The sequence below is a fragment of the Chlorocebus sabaeus genome, chromosome 7, assembly GCF_047675955.1.
Source record: "Chlorocebus sabaeus isolate Y175 chromosome 7, mChlSab1.0.hap1, whole genome shotgun sequence".
NCBI classification, from domain to species: Eukaryota; Metazoa; Chordata; class Mammalia; order Primates; family Cercopithecidae; genus Chlorocebus; species Chlorocebus sabaeus.
Genome location: NC_132910.1, coordinates 57,803,498 through 57,819,382, shown reverse-complemented (window position 1 = coordinate 57,819,382; position 15,885 = coordinate 57,803,498). Strand labels below are relative to the sequence as shown.

The following is a 15,885-nucleotide window of genomic DNA, read 5'->3' as shown; positions in this document are numbered from 1 at the left end:
GTGAGGCCTTCCCTGAACACATTATCTGTCTTCCCTACTTTATTTTTTTCTTCATTTAATCACTACACATCACGTTATCTATTTACTTATTTGTTTCACCTTCCAGCAAGGAGTGTAGGTTTCCTTTATCCCACTTATAATTTGATAGTCTAAAAACAATATAACGAATGCAGATAAGGAATTGGGGAAGAAAAATGGAGAAGTTGTGAAAATATGTCAACTGTATCCTCTTGCAGAGTGAAGAATTACTTATATTAAGTAAAAGTCTAACCACCAGAAGAATCGAAAACTAACTGCTGATGATTATTTGATAATGTAAAATAAAATTTGATAATGTAAAACAATGTAACTAATAAAAAGGAGTTGAGGAAGAAAATAGAAAAGTTGTGAAAATACGTCAACTATATCCTCTTGCATAGTGAAGAGTTAGTAAGTAAGTAAAAATCTAACCACCAGAAGGATTGAAAACAAAAACTGCTGATTCCCTCTGGAAAGTCAAACTAGGATCATAGAGGCAAATTTTAGCTTTGGTCTCTGGTTATTTCTTTTGGTTTTAATTTAGGAGAGAGAATCAGGTTGCAACAATTATTTTTGTAAAAATTTTATTCAATTTAGTATTTTTTTAAAGTCAGGTTTATTAAGGTATAATACCTTAATGTTTACCCTGTTTAATGTAAACTTTAATGAGTTTGATAAACAAAGTTATGTAATCATCATCAAAATCAAGGATAGAACAGTTCCCTCATGCCACAAAATTTTCTCATACTCTTTTGTAGTCCACCTGCCCCTCACCCAAGCCCATGGCAATGTGTTAGTCCATTTTTTAACTTTTAACCTATGTCTTTTATTTATTGTGGGTTTCTCATAGACTGAGTATAGCTGAGTTTAAATTCTTATCAAATCTGACAATCCTTATGATTTAATTGGTGAGTTGAGACCATTTGTACTTAATATAACTATTGCTATATCTGGATTAAAATCTGTTAGTCATTTTCTATTTGTTCTGTTCTTTTTTCCTTTTATTCTGCCTGTTTGTGGATTGAATATTTTTTATAATTCCATTTTAGCTCTACTATTGGTTTTAAAAATTATGTTTAGTGGCTATCTGCAAACACGAATTTAATTTTAGAAAAATTTAAAAAATGGATAGAAAGGAACATCTATACCAAAATGTTAATATTGTAGGTATGGGGAAATTTTCCATATGAACAATTTTTGATTAAAACATTAGAGGATAATTAATAAAGCTAGGTTAATTTCTATGTGAGTATTACATTTGTCATACTCTTTTCTGAGATTTGAACTTTTCAAAAAGAAAAGAAATGTTGACAGGAAAAAGTTTTAATGCAGACACCAATGTCTGCAAATGAACAATCCGTACTTTATAAAGATGTAATGATAAAAATTAAAACATGTTCCAAATACAACTGCCAAGTAGCAGTATTTAACCAAATACAGTGCCTGTTTCCTGGTAATTTACATGAATAGACTTGCAAATTGGAAAAAACATTAGGGAGATGGATGGTGAGAGAGAGGAGGGAAAAACTGGAGGATGTATGTGTGAAGGATGATCTGTACATAATAGGATAAGAATTAAAGAGAAATGTTTGCTAAATCATAAATGACCAGAGGTTGCTTTATAGGTTGAATATGGAAAATAAGCTAGTGTTGTATACCATAAAATATATTGTTACTACTTTTTTTCAGGGGTTTAGGTATTTTGTATGAGCAAAATAGTTGTTAATGACTTAGTTCTGCCATATACCTGAAACTTAACCTGACAATTTGGCAAAGCCAACCTGCTATAGATTAGTTGCACTCACCATCAAAATTAAAGCATTTTCCTGGAAGGACCAAATACTGCTATTACAGTAGCCTTTAGGAAACTGTAGGATCTTTGTCAGATCAATTCTATTATAATCAGAAAATCTAAAATATGTAGACGTAGGTATTTTAGAAAATATATAGATTCTATTTTCTCAGAATAAAAGAGGAGCAATAAAAACTAAAACTTTTTGAATATTTTCAGTAGGTCACATTTCACTTGTTAAAACAAGTTATTTATTTGCTTTGTAATTGAACTTTGACTTTTTGTTTTCTTTGTAGCTGTTCAACGGTTTTGTGCATAGCATTTGAGGTTCTTCAGGGCTTGCAGTATATGAACAAACATGGTATAGTACACAGGGCATTGTCTCCTCATAATATCCTGTTGGACCGAAAGGTAATTGTTAAATCATGTAATAAATATTTGTATATCATTTAAAATTGGAAGCAACTGGGATCAGGGCTACTCAATCAGAAGAACAATAGAATCAGAATATGTTTTAAGAATATTCATAATGAAAAGACTATATGAAAGTGATTGTGGTTTTTGAAAAAAGAATCCTTAAATTATTTAATCTGTATATCTTTCACATGGATTATTTTCCCCACAAGACTCATTTTCTAACTTTATGGTTTTTTTCATTTTACTCTTATTTCTAAAGCCTTGTGGCTTCCCAATATACTCCTCCTCTTAATTTATTTTCATTTTTAAGAAAATGGCTCTTTTTGCTAGAATGTTATTCATATAAACCAACTGCATTGTGTTTTCTCTGTTTTTCTTCTGCCTTCTTTCCTCTTCTATTTATCTCCTTATTTACCAGCTGTTCATACCTACCTCCTTTTACTATTGAAGTGCTGTTTCTCTACTGGAAATCTTATGGGGCATTAAGAAGAAGCTTGTAAACTCTTCAGAGAGAATTATGGTATCAAGGTTGTATATTTTCAGGAATAATTGTAATTTTATTCCTTTTCATAAAATATATAAAAACATATTGGAGGAAATTTTTTCATGGGCATTATTTACTGTATTAGTAGGATTATCCTTGTTCTCTGGTTCTTTTCCCAAATCAATACTTGGGAAGCTGAGATGAGAACATTGCTTGAGCCCAGGAGTTTGAGGCTGCAATGAGCTATGATCACACCCCTGCACTCCAGCCTGGGTGACAGAGTGAGACCTTGTCTCTAAAAAAACAAACACACAAACACAAACACAGAAAAGTGTACTCATTAATTTTAGATTTATGTCAGTAAAGAATCATTGCCATATCAATCTAAGCTATTTTTAAATATAAATATTTTATAATGCTTGGAAATAATGTTTGTGAGAAGACAAACCAATTTTAAGATCAGCTTAATATTTTAAAGCCTTATAGATTAAAAGGGAAAAAAACTTAAAAGATAAGAAATTATATTTATCATTTATTAAGAGCCTTATACTTATGATATTTTTGTTCTCAAACAATATAAAAAATCATTGGAAATCTAGCAGATTCACCAAAATCTTGATGAGTTTTGAACTGATATTTTCAAGTTAAGTTTTCTTATTTCACAGTTAAATTATAAATATAAATGGACTTGCAACTCCATGGAGAAAAATTTGCTCTGTGAAAATTACCGTAAACCATTCTAACCAAAGTTTCAAGACAGATGAGAACATTTTTGCTTCTTTGTTTTGTGAAATAACTTAGACAGTGTCACAGCAAAAATATTAAAGAAACATGTGATTTGTCATTTTGAGATATATATGTGTACATATGCATATATACATATTTAATGAGTCTAAAGCAGACTATTGGCAGATAGTTTTTTATAAAATTGTGTTTTTTTTAAATCTTGTGTAGTGGCATTTTGATAAAATATTGTTATATAATGGTTTCTTTAGGTATAAAATGTTTAATAATTTTCCTTGCTAATTATAATAAAATATTTGATAGTGTTTTTTCTCTTTACTATTGTAGGGACATATTAAATTGGCTAAATTTGGACTTTATCACATGACAGCTCATGGTGATGATGTTGATTTCCCAATAGGGTAAGGATATGTTTTCCTCTATTTTGAGTATCTTTTTAAATTTTGTAATCTTTGATAGCGTGTATATTTTGTTAATTACATTTGATATTCCTTTTTGACATGAAAACAGCTTTTTTAAAATTAATGCATCTCAATTTTCCATATACTTTTAAAATGAGTAGACAATGAGTTTTTCCCAGCATCCTATAGATCCTTGATGTTGATCATTCATTGAATTGACAGAGAGGCTAGCAGTATTGATATCCTTTACATTATAATATTTCCTAATTATCTGTATGTCATTCAGAATCAAATCAATTCAAGGCAAGAAGGATGACTAGATTCTCAATTAATGATAATGTGTGTGCATCAAGAGACTGAAAAACATCACTCTCACATTATTTTCAATTTAATGTTTTATGTTTAACTCCCTTTTCTCTAAGATATAATTATATATTAAGACTCAAGTTGAGTCATTGTGGATATTAGAGATAGAGATAAATTGCATACCTGAAAGTCTATGTTTAAGTTCAGAAACGTTTATTTAATTACTTCTGTTATGGAATTGCAGATATATGTTGCCCTCCACAAAAGAAATGGAAGGTCGTTTCGTGCATATTCAAGTAGATGTTTTTTTTTTTTTTTTTTTTGAGACGGAGTCTCACTCTGTCGCCCAGGCCGGAGTGCAGTGGCCAGATCTCAGCTCACTGCAAGCTCCACCTCCCAGGTTTACGCCATTCTCCTGCCTCGGCCTCCGGAGTAGCTGGGACTACAGGCACCCGCCACCTCGCCCGGCTAGTTTTTTTGTATTTTTTTAGTAGAGACGGGATTTCACCGTGTAAGCCAGGATGTTCTCGATCTCCTGACCTCGTGATCCACCCGTCTCGGCCTCCCAAAGTGCTGGGATTACAGGCTTGAGCCACCGCGCCTGGCCTCAAGTAGATGTTTTTGATACAGATTTTTGTGTTATATTTGTGTGGCTGCTTTTAGACATTTTCAGAATTATTTTCTTTTTTGAAGATTTAAGTTGAGATTGTTTTAGATAAAATAGTTACAAAAATAGTATAAAGAATTCCTCTATACCCTTCATCAGTTTTTCCAAATGTTAACATTTCACTACATTTGCTTTTTCTCTGTTTTCTTCTCTAAGCATATATGTGTGTATGTGTATAATGATTGTTTTTTATAATCACTTAAAAGTAATTAATGTTATGTAATAGCACTTTACCTCTAAGTACTTCCATTTGTATTTTCTAAAAGAAGGACTTTGTTTTTTTACATGACCTCAGAACAGTTGTCAAAACAAGGAAACTAAACTTGATGCAGTATTATTATCTAACCTAGAGACCTTAGTCATATTTTTTCAATTGTAGTGTGGCTGTTTTTGATAGTATCCATTTGTGTTTTCCTCTTTGGGCTCCCTAAAATAAGTTCTATCACACCGTTACTGAGAATTGTGATATGAAGTCATGGAGTGTGTTTTTCAAACAGAATGTTACTTAAAAACTTAATATAATTTTTTTAAAAGCCAGCCTCATATATAACTTGCCCTTTTTTCTTTATAACTCAAATTATAGGTTTCTTAACTAAACTTTTTGTTAAGTTTATGGCTGTGTCTTATTATTAAGACATAGATAATAAACTTAAACTTTATTCAGTGAGGAAACATTTGTTGAGCAATTTCTCTTATGCCTGTTTGTTTTACAAAAATAAATAAGATAGTTTTCTCTCCTCAAGAAGCTCATTGTTTAGTGAGAGAATTTTCCGTTTTGATGGACTACTTATTAAGGTACATAAATTCATAGTCTTACAGTTTTGTGTGTTGAAAACTTACAGGCAAAAACCAATTCTTGTTTCATAAGCATGAAAATGGTATTTTGCAAAGACAGTCTACAATTCCTTATTTGTTCAAAAAAGCCCTTTCGAATATGAAAGGGGTTTTTTAATTCAACTTATACTTGAATGTAAGTTTTTAGTGAGGCTCTAGCTCCTTTGTCATGTATGATAAATGCCTTTCAAGGTGACTTTTAAGTAGCTGTAGTACAAATGATTGCTGCTGCTGCTTTTGTCTAAATCAATTTGTGTAAGAAAGAAATCCAAAAACTTAGAAATTACTTTAAGTTTTTTATTTTTATTTAAAGGTACTTTAGGTTTCAGTGATGAATTGAAGAAAGGAGGTGATTTTTCTTAAAGCATATCAAGTAAGAGCTACACTTGAATTTAAAATGCTTGGATAGAATTGGTCTTGTGTTACCATTTGGTCTGGCTTGCTTTGAAGTCTTAGACCCAAAGGGTCTTACCAGAAAATATCAAAGAGCAAAATGTGAAACATTAGCCAGGAAAAATAAAGTGATCAAACAGCTAAGGCATGAAAGAAAATATTTACACCAGAAGAAGCTTGCAGTTGATTCAAAAGACAAATATTAAGGAACAACAAAGTAAAATGTTACCATCTGTTTCAAAATACTGTAAAGAGTTGGAAATCGGGCATTCATTTCAGTTGGCCAGTAGCTTAATACCTTGTTAAAACATCAAACAGATGATGAAAGCCACTTTATTTACCTCATCAGTCATACTCACAGCAAAGTTCTGGTAATTGTCTTTGAGTGTTAAAATGCTATGATACAGAAGAGAAGGTTGTTGAAAAAAGATGACCTACATTAAATAATTCTAGAGCTTATTATTTTTTAATAATTTTCCTGTGATTAAAAGGGAAACTAAAATATTTGAAACAAAGTTTATCTCTGTCCTGTCAGAAGTTTTTGATATGACAATGTACCTATAGTTTTGCTTGATTTTTCATTATTGTCATTTTTCAGTTAGATGTGCTGGAAATCAGGAATAAAGATGAACACTGACTTCTGGAGATATTGTGGTGATGATAAAAGTACACCATTGCATTTGTATTAAATTTTTTATTCTTATTAAATGTCTTTATAGATTCACTAACATTACAGCTTTATGAGGTAGGCAGTAATATTCCAGTTTTACAGATGAAGAAACCTAAATCACATATAGAATATGTGGTAGAACTGAAATTAGAACACAGGTATTATAACATCTAGTATAGTGCTGCTTCCACTAGACTTCAGCTGTTTCTAGAGGTATCACAGATTCATTTAGAAGAGCAATATCATCATCTTAGGGTAAAATAATACAATACAAATTTGTATATGAGAGAAATACACAAACAAATCATAAGAAGATACTGGTATCACATCATCATTCTATTAAAATGAAAAAGGAGTTAAAAACCAAATTTACCCATTTGAATTTAAGTCACATTCCCTGACTTAATTGACTTATATTTTGAAAGTAAATAAGTACTAGCAATGATAGTTTGAGGAGGTTGTAGAAAACATAGGAAGAAAAACAGAAATAATATTTGAATGTCTACTTAATATACATTACATAGATGAAACATTTAAATATATTTTGATTATAATCATCATTGTAAGAGGACATAATTTAATCTAACTGGTTTTAAAATCTAGATTGTGGGTGCTCATGACTAAATCTGACAAATGAAGAAGGGGCATACACATATGTAATAAGTAAGACAAAATTTCACGCCATCTCTCGTCTAAAACTGTTCTTATTCCTTTTATTTCTAGGAACTGGGATTCAAATTTAGCAATTGCTCCTATGTCTAATTCTTATTTACTACCTGCTTTTTAAATTGTCATTTGTAAGGCCATCCTAATGGGCATTTTTGATAGGAATTTTTTTTTTTAAGCAAAACTATACTGAGTATATCCTCTATTTAAGTCTCATTGGTAGTTGTAGAGGATTTATAAAAAGATACGCAAGTGCCCTCAGGTATATAGTTCTTTGTTTTCTAATTGAGATGGGAGGTTAAATTTTTGTACATGAAATATATAGTATATAAAACAAACATGTATAGCATCATAGCATGTATAGCTTTTATAAGATATAGAACAGGCATAGCTTTTATAAGATATAGAACAGGCAAAATGAGTACTTTATAGAATCAAATCAGGTATTGATGGCAGTGGCGGCCTGTGTGGAATGGGCACTACCACGATGCCGGCTGCAGTGGGAGAGGTGCTGCTGGGGCTGTCACTTCACGGAGCCTATGGGGGCCAGGAGCAGGCAGGAGCCCCACCTTCCCGGGCACAGCTGCAGCTGCCCAAGTTGATGCTACAGACCTGGGCTTCTCTGTGCTCTTGGGGGCTGGAAGCAGACAGGAGCCCAGCTCTCCCGGGTGCAGCTGTAGGCTCAGAAATGTCTGCTCCCACTGCCTGACCTCTCCCTGCTCCCTGTACCCACTCTGATCTTGGAGGGAGGTCGGGGCCAAGCCCAGGTGCTGTTGGACCGCGGCTGAGTGTGTGCACACTAGAGGCAGCACTGACATTCCAGCCCCCTGCTGCCTTGACCCCCTGTGGACTTTGGACACCAACAGGCAAGGGAGGGAGTCCGAAGGGGGGCTGAGGGCAGCTCAGCGCTGGCCTGCAGGCGCTTCTTGGCACAAATAGCCTGGGTACCATGAAGAGCGACAGGAGTCAGACAGGTTCCTGGGTAGAAGGGGGCGGGTCCCTGGTGAAGCCCCGCCTTCAAGCCGGGGAGGGCCTGAAGCCTGGGAGACGGGCTGCCAGTCCCGTGGACCTGAGTGGGAACTTGTGGTGCTTTTTCTGGGCCCACCCATGGCCGTCCATGGACCAATGGACGTGCACTTCTTCCCTCTGAGGACCATAACAACCCTGGACTCGGCCAGACTTGAGCAGATAATGGATGGCCAGCTGCAGAGAGCAACTACCCACCCCAGGGTCTTCTCTCTGCTGAGGGCCGAACACTCATAGGGACACCCCACCTGAGGGGAGAAGCTATCCACCCTAGGGTCTCCTCTCAACTGAGTGCTGAACACTCATCGGGACACCCTGCCTGTGGAGAGGAACTACCGCTGGATAAATCTCTTCAACTTGCTTACCCTCCACTTGTCCGTGTACCTTATTCCCGGATGCAGGACAAGAATTTGGGACCTGCCAAATGGCAGAGCTAAAACAGCTATAACAAATAGGGCTGAAACAACCCCTTGCCTGCCACAATGCGGGTAGCAAGGAAAGAAGACAGAAGGAGAGAGGAGCTGCAGCCCTTTAGGGATCCCAGACCTAGGAGCTTTCTGAGCCAGGGCTATGACACTCTCTTTGGGGCTCTGCAGTTCCCGGCATCTCCAAGTTTCCTTGCACAACCATGTTCCCTGGTGCCAGCCATGGAAGCTGCTTGCAACACACCTAGTCCAACCACAGCCTTGCAGGGAGCCAGCGCCTGTGTGAGCACCTGGACCTGCCTGCTGTGCCACAGCCAGTATGCCTGGCTGTGCACAGTGACCAGACCCCACACTCACTCATAACCCCTTGCCACTCCATGCCTGGCTCTCCCTTGGCCAGCATGGCATCCAGGCCAGTAGCACAAGCTGAGCATAGCCTGCCAGTCCAAGTGGATGGAACGAGCCCAGTGGGTCCAAGCAAAACTCAGGCAAAGGCACCACTGGCCACAGAGGTTTCCACCTGGCAAAGTGACACCACAAAATCCCTTGATAGTATATGTTCCTTTATGGAAAAAATGTAAATCTTTTTGAGAGACATTAAAGAAGACATAAATAAATATGGAGATACCATGTTTATAGATTGTTAGGGTCAGTATTGTTAAGATGTTCTCTACAACCTGTCTTTATATCTTATCTATTTTCAATAAAAATTCAACTGTATGTGAAAGAGAATATACTTGGCAAGAGAGTTTTAAAATGTATATAGAGAAGAAAAAACACCCACAAAGAGCCCACATTTTCCCAAAGAGAAGCTAAAAGGTACGTATGTTTTGAGAGGTCTTAACAATTACCAGTAATTATTTAATAAAATACATTTTATATGAAAATATTTTATTTAAAATCATGTAATAGTATACTGTTAGGCAAATTGACCAAATGAACAGATGAGGGAGCCAAGAAACAAATCTTTGTATGTGTGGAGATTTGATTTAGTATACAGCGGGCACTGCAGATTAGTTGGGGAGAAAGAGGTTTCAATAAAGGGAACAGGGCTCAATTGCTTATTTATGTAGGAAATAAGTTGTACTTTGACATCATATGAAAAATGAATTCTAGATGGATCAAGAAACTTCAATATAAAAGGCTAAACTGAAACTTTGAGAAAATTAACAGATTATTTTGACAAAATCATTAAGTATAAGGAAAAAAGTTTAATTCAACTGAAAGATAAGAACTTCTCATTCATAAACAGATACCATAAAGAGAAAGAAAAGACAAAACCACAAAGTGGTAGAAAATATTTCAAGTCATAATTACTGAAGAAGACATTAGTGTCTGGAATTAAAGAAAAACTGTGCAGTAAAAGATTATCATAGAAAGCCTAAGACTGCTATCCTTAGAAACTAAGTCCTGCTAGCAATGTTTGTTCTTGGCTGTTGCCTTGAAACTTGGATTGCAGAAATGTTCCCATGGATCCATAATTGCTGAGGCTAATTTACTGTGCTTGTAAACAACCAAAGTGGTTTATGTTGAACACTTGCTTTCCTTCTTGAGAGCTTGAATTTTTGTACATGCCAGGCAGAGAGTGCCTGTGTGACAAGTCCCAAATAAAATCCTTGGATTTTCAATGGGCTTCTCTGGCCAGAAACATCACATAACATTTGTTCTTCAAGATTGGAAAGAAGTTAAAAAAAAAAGAAGAGAAAAGAAAAGAAAACTAAAGATACATCACATACATGGTGCTACATTTTTGTTGCTGGAAAAAAAATGTATTCTGTGTGATCCCTGATAGGAGGGAGAGAGCATAAGGAAGCCTCTATATGGGTTCCTTGAGACTCCCTCTCTGTCTTTGTGCCTTGTGATTCAGCTGTGCCCTTACTGTGTCACTGCAATAAATCTTAGCTGTGAGTACACTTACTTGCTAAGTCTTGTAAGTCTTTCTAGTGAATTTTTAAACATGAGAGTAGTCTTGGGGACCCCAAAATAACTAGAGAAATAAGCAAAAGACTTGAATGGGCATATCACACAGTAATAAACCCAAATGACTAATAAACATACGAACATTTGCCTCAATGTCATTAATTTTCAAGGAAATGCAAAGTAAAACCACAATAGATTTTATATAACAGATTGTTAAACATTAAAAAGTCTGTCAAATATCAAGTGTTGGTGAAGAAGTAAAACAATAGGAATAGTCATTCGCTGCTGGCAAGTGTATAGATTGGTATAATTCCTTTTGAAAAACATTTGGCATTGTTTAATGAAGTAGAAAGTGCACATATCCTATGGCTTAGAAGTTTGGTTCTAGGTTGTTAACATTGGGAACCTTTTGCAGATGTATACCATACATGGCATTCTGTGCAATGTTGTTCATAATATTAATAATAAAAAGCAGGAAACAGCTTAAATGCCATTGCTATTTGAATGTATAAATTATGATATATTTGTATAATAGAAATAAGAATTTAATGGCTACAGCTTCATGCAACAATATAGATAATCTTGATTGAAAAAGCAAAAGAATACAGTCATCCTAATTCCAGTGTTATGAAGTTCAGAGATATGCTTGACTAAACAGTACATATTTTAGGGATACAAACATGGTAAAACCATCAGGAAATGGAAGAGAATGACAAACACAAAAATTCCAGGTATCTTCTCCTCTGGAGGAACAGGAATGGAGATACAATCAGGGAGAAGCACAAAGGGACTTTCAGTGACAATTTTATGTTCTTCACTTAAACTGCTTCTTGGCACATGGGTGTTCATTGAAGCTTTCTTCTTTATACCTTATCCATATTTAAGAGGCAGTGTTTTGCATTTATTCAATATTTGCTAAACCAGTTTTCAAAAGCCTTTTATGTCAGTGAAGTTGTGAGGAAATAGGCACTGTCATGTATTACTTATGACAATATAAATTGATATAACCTCTCCAAAGGGTGGGTGTGATAAGTCAAAATTTAAAATGCATATCCTGTATGATCTTAGAGTGCCACTTCTAAGAATATATCTGTCATTCATATGCATATACTTGTGGGATATGTAATAATCATAATATATTCATCTCATTATTGGTAATAGCAAAAGAATGGAAGTTCCAAAATGTTTTCGTTTTGTCAAATTAAGAGCATCAATGAAATTATTGGCAGTTTTCAAAAAGAATGAAAAAACTCTATACTTGTGTTTTTAAAGAACAATCTCTAAAATATACTTTAAGTGGAAAACAGGTACATAGCAATATGTATAGTGTTTTACTATGTGGGGCAGAGGTGATAAGTGGACAAAGTTATATGTACATAAATATGTCAGAGTGACAAGGGTATAGAGTTAGGAATTTTACTTTTCAATTTATATCTTTTTATAGCATTAACATTCTTACTACTAAAAATAATAAATACTTTTTTAAGAGATAAAATGTGCTTTAAATAGTAATTCAGTATTAAGGGAATATAGGCAATAAGAAGGAAGGAAAAACACTTGGAAGCCAGAGAGAAGCAAATAAAGGAGTTAATGCTGGAGGGAAACATGAGGGTTTTAAAACTATTTGAGACTTGCGTATATTTACTCCTGATGCCTTGACATTAAAGGTCTGTATTATAATGGTTAGTTTAGAATGCTTTCTAGCAACAGTTGTTAATTTAATTGCATGGGACTTTTACATAGATCTTACCACACTCATTGTAAAAATGTACTATTGCTTCTTTCCCTGTTGTAATTATTCATTATTTTAATGTGTCATTACAGGTATCCCTCATACTTGGCCCCTGAGGTAATTGCACAGGGAATTTTCAAAACCACTGATCACATGCCAAGTAAAAAACCATTGCCTTCTGGCCCCAAATCAGATGTATGGTCTCTTGGAATCATTTTATTTGAGCTTTGTGTGGTATGTATAAAGAAATATTAATATAATAAAAAGAAATTGTGCATTTATTGGAATAATCTTTTGGAGAGGAAAGTTAATAATATGTTTTTGCTGTACAAATTGATTACATATGAGGAGAAAAGGCTTAATTTGACTTAATCATGTTTGATAATTAATTTCATATATTTTTTGGCATCTCTAGAAACATACTTTTACTAAGTGTGAATGTAAATGTTACCAGATGTATATTATTTTGATATCTCTGTAATGTGTATATTTTTACAAAGTTAAGATGTTTATATTAAGTTATATAAGATATGTGGAGTACCATTAAAAGTTTAACAAGATATTGAAGTCAAAACCATGTTTTTGGAAGATTGATATGACAATAATGTAAGATTGAGAAGAATAGCAGTTTTTTTTTCAATGATCTCTACATGTAGTTCTGATTTGATAAGTGTTTAAGAATATTTTTTCTTCTCTATTAAAAAAAATCAAAGCATCTCTCTTTTTTCTATAAACACCAGATAATCTTAAGCCTTTTCCTTCTAAGTTTATTTAAATGATCATATAAGCTTAATTTGTTTATGATAAGAGGAATATAATGATGGCCAACATTAGTGAAGCATATTCTGCATTATGTAACCCTCACCATAACCTGTGGTATATGTACAGTTAATATTTTAATTTTACAGATGAGAAAAGTGAGACTTCAGATGGTTAAGTAGTTTGCCCAATTTATGTAACTATTTGGTGGTGGGAGAGTCCAATTTGGCACACATTCATTGCTCAACTCATAAATGCTGAAGGCATAAGTGTTTGACTCCAGACCTTATATCAAGGAGCCTCCTGAGGCAGACTAATAAGGAAATAATTAAAATATAATGTGTGCATCTTAAAATATACCAGGTGCTGTAGGAGCATGAGGGATGGCTGTCTGAAGTTATTGTGGTAAGAGAGTGTTATGAAATTTTTTAATGGAGAAACAGGCTACCTGGATCATAATATTTAAGTAAGAATTAGCTCGGTAGATGAAAGGGTATAACCAGTCTTACCCGGGGGCATCTTGCTCTCAATAAAGTAAGACTCCACGTGGCCTGGAATACCTCTAGATATCCAGGTATGTGTTGATCTCAAAAGTGAACAATGCTTACATCAAACTAGAATATAATGACCCTTAGATGTATGAAATGTTTAAATGATGCATATTATGCAACACTTTCTAAAATGTTATTTCACCTGTAATTTTTCTTTAGTGGCGCTGACTTTAAAAATCCAATAAAACTTTTGGAGATAAATGGAGATGCCTGATAAAATCAGTTTCAGCTATAAGGGGAGAAAAATACCTTCCTAGAAAAAAACGTGTAAATATTAACACAAATTTCTTTTCTCATTTTATTTAGGGAAGAAAATTATTTCAGAGCTTGGATATTTCTGAAAGACTAAAATTTTTGCTTACTTTGGGTAAGTGTCATATAATTGCTTATCTTTCAGACATAAATATAACTTAGTAACTATTAGTAATCATGCACATTGAGGATGTGTTCTTTTGAAATAGTGAGGACACTGAAATATCCCCCCTTTACTCAAGTTGCTAATGATCAGTGGTAATGATCAGCAGAACAGCATATGAGGTCCCTTCTAAAACATTACAGCAGAAATGTCTTTATTCTCTGAGGAATTTTAACCTAGATGGAAATAATCTTAGCTTTATGATCTAGCCAAGTAAATTAACTTGTGAAATCAAAATATGAGAATATAAAATTGTATTTCTGTAGCAGTTTACCTTCAGACAATATATCTTAACTTTTGGGCTATCTTTCTATTTGATGAATCATGTACAAATAACAACTCAAGAAGAATATTGATTTTTTTCCATATAAAAGGCTCATACGAATTTTCATGTGTGTGGATCCAAACATGTATAATTCAAATTAATAAAAATTTTTGTAATCTACTTTAGAGTGGAATTAATTAAGCACATTTAGTAATTAAGGAGAGAAAAACAGTGATAGAACACTTTATGCAAAAGAGTGACAGATTAGTATCCAAGTTAAAAAGATTTACAAATAAGAATATGTACAGAAAAGTATTAGTAAACATTAAATAATAATGAGTTATAAATAAATTTGCAAAAGTTTTACCAGATTTACCACATTTAATTACAAAGATTGATACTACAGCTATTAAGAAGCCTTGGAGATTCTTAAATATGGTCTGTAATCTAAACTTATACTTTAAATTCCCAAATAAATGTAAGTACATTTTCCAAATTATGTATAATAAAAATAAATTAGTCTTGTAATCATAAAAACAAATCTACAAAGCCTTCTTAAAAAGCGCTGTTTATGTACAGTCATTTCTTGAAGAGGATTGGTTCTAGCACCCCCACATGTACCAAAATCCATGTGTACTGAAGTTCCACAGTCGGCCCCACAGAACCCATGTGTATGAAAAAGTCGGTCCTCCATACATACAGATTTCGCATCCACAAATACTGTATTTTCAACCCATATTTAGTTGGAAACAATCCACAGATAAGTGGCCCTATGCAGTTTAAACCCATGTTATTCAAGGGTCAACTATGTGTGTCTGCATGTATATATTTAGAGAGAGACAGAGAGAGCTAGAGTATCTTTACCTTCCTTGTAAAGGAATTGCTCCTTTATCAAACTATTTAAGCTGATATCTTTCAGTGTCAGTTATTCAATTGGTATTTGTCTGAAGCTTTTCATTTTTATCAAAACGTGTAAAGAAATTTAACAAAATGATAAAGTTTTCAGTATTTTAAGTTGCAAAACTGCACTACTGCATTAAAACATTTTTGATCAGTTTATTTTCTGATTTGTTGGATAGATTAGAAAAGTAGCATTTATTCATATAGTTTTTCTGTTTTATAGACTGTGTAGATGACACTTTAATAGTTCTGGCTGAAGAGCATGGTTGTTTGGACATTATAAAGGTTTGTCATTAATCTGGGTCTTAGTTCATTTGTGCTGCGATAAAAAAATACCTGACAAAATTTTATTTTTCCAGTTACTGAAACTAGGAAGTCCAAGTTCAAGGCACCAGTACTTGGTTGTCTGGTGAGGGCTGCAGTCTTCTGAGAGAGAAACACTGTCCTCACAAGGTGGAAGGGCAAGCTAGGCAATTGCTATGTGAAGTCTCACCTTTATA

The 15,885-nt window shown here is 34.0% G+C and overlaps 1 protein-coding gene across 5 annotated transcripts in view; it reads left to right on the top strand.

Annotated features, from left to right (window-relative positions):
- Positions 1-15,885, top strand: part of TBCK (TBC1 domain containing kinase) — a 243,705-nt gene that overhangs the window by 51,245 nt on the left and 176,575 nt on the right. For all 5 annotated transcript variants that reach the window (XM_073017536.1, XM_073017534.1, XM_073017533.1 and 2 more), the window contains 5 exons: positions 2,107-2,221; positions 3,783-3,856; positions 12,588-12,729; positions 14,112-14,172; positions 15,609-15,670. In XM_073017536.1, the coding sequence (XP_072873637.1) occupies positions 2,107-2,221; positions 3,783-3,856; positions 12,588-12,729; positions 14,112-14,172; positions 15,609-15,670 (454 nt within the window). The remainder of the gene's footprint in view (positions 1-2,106; positions 2,222-3,782; positions 3,857-12,587; positions 12,730-14,111; positions 14,173-15,608; positions 15,671-15,885) is intronic.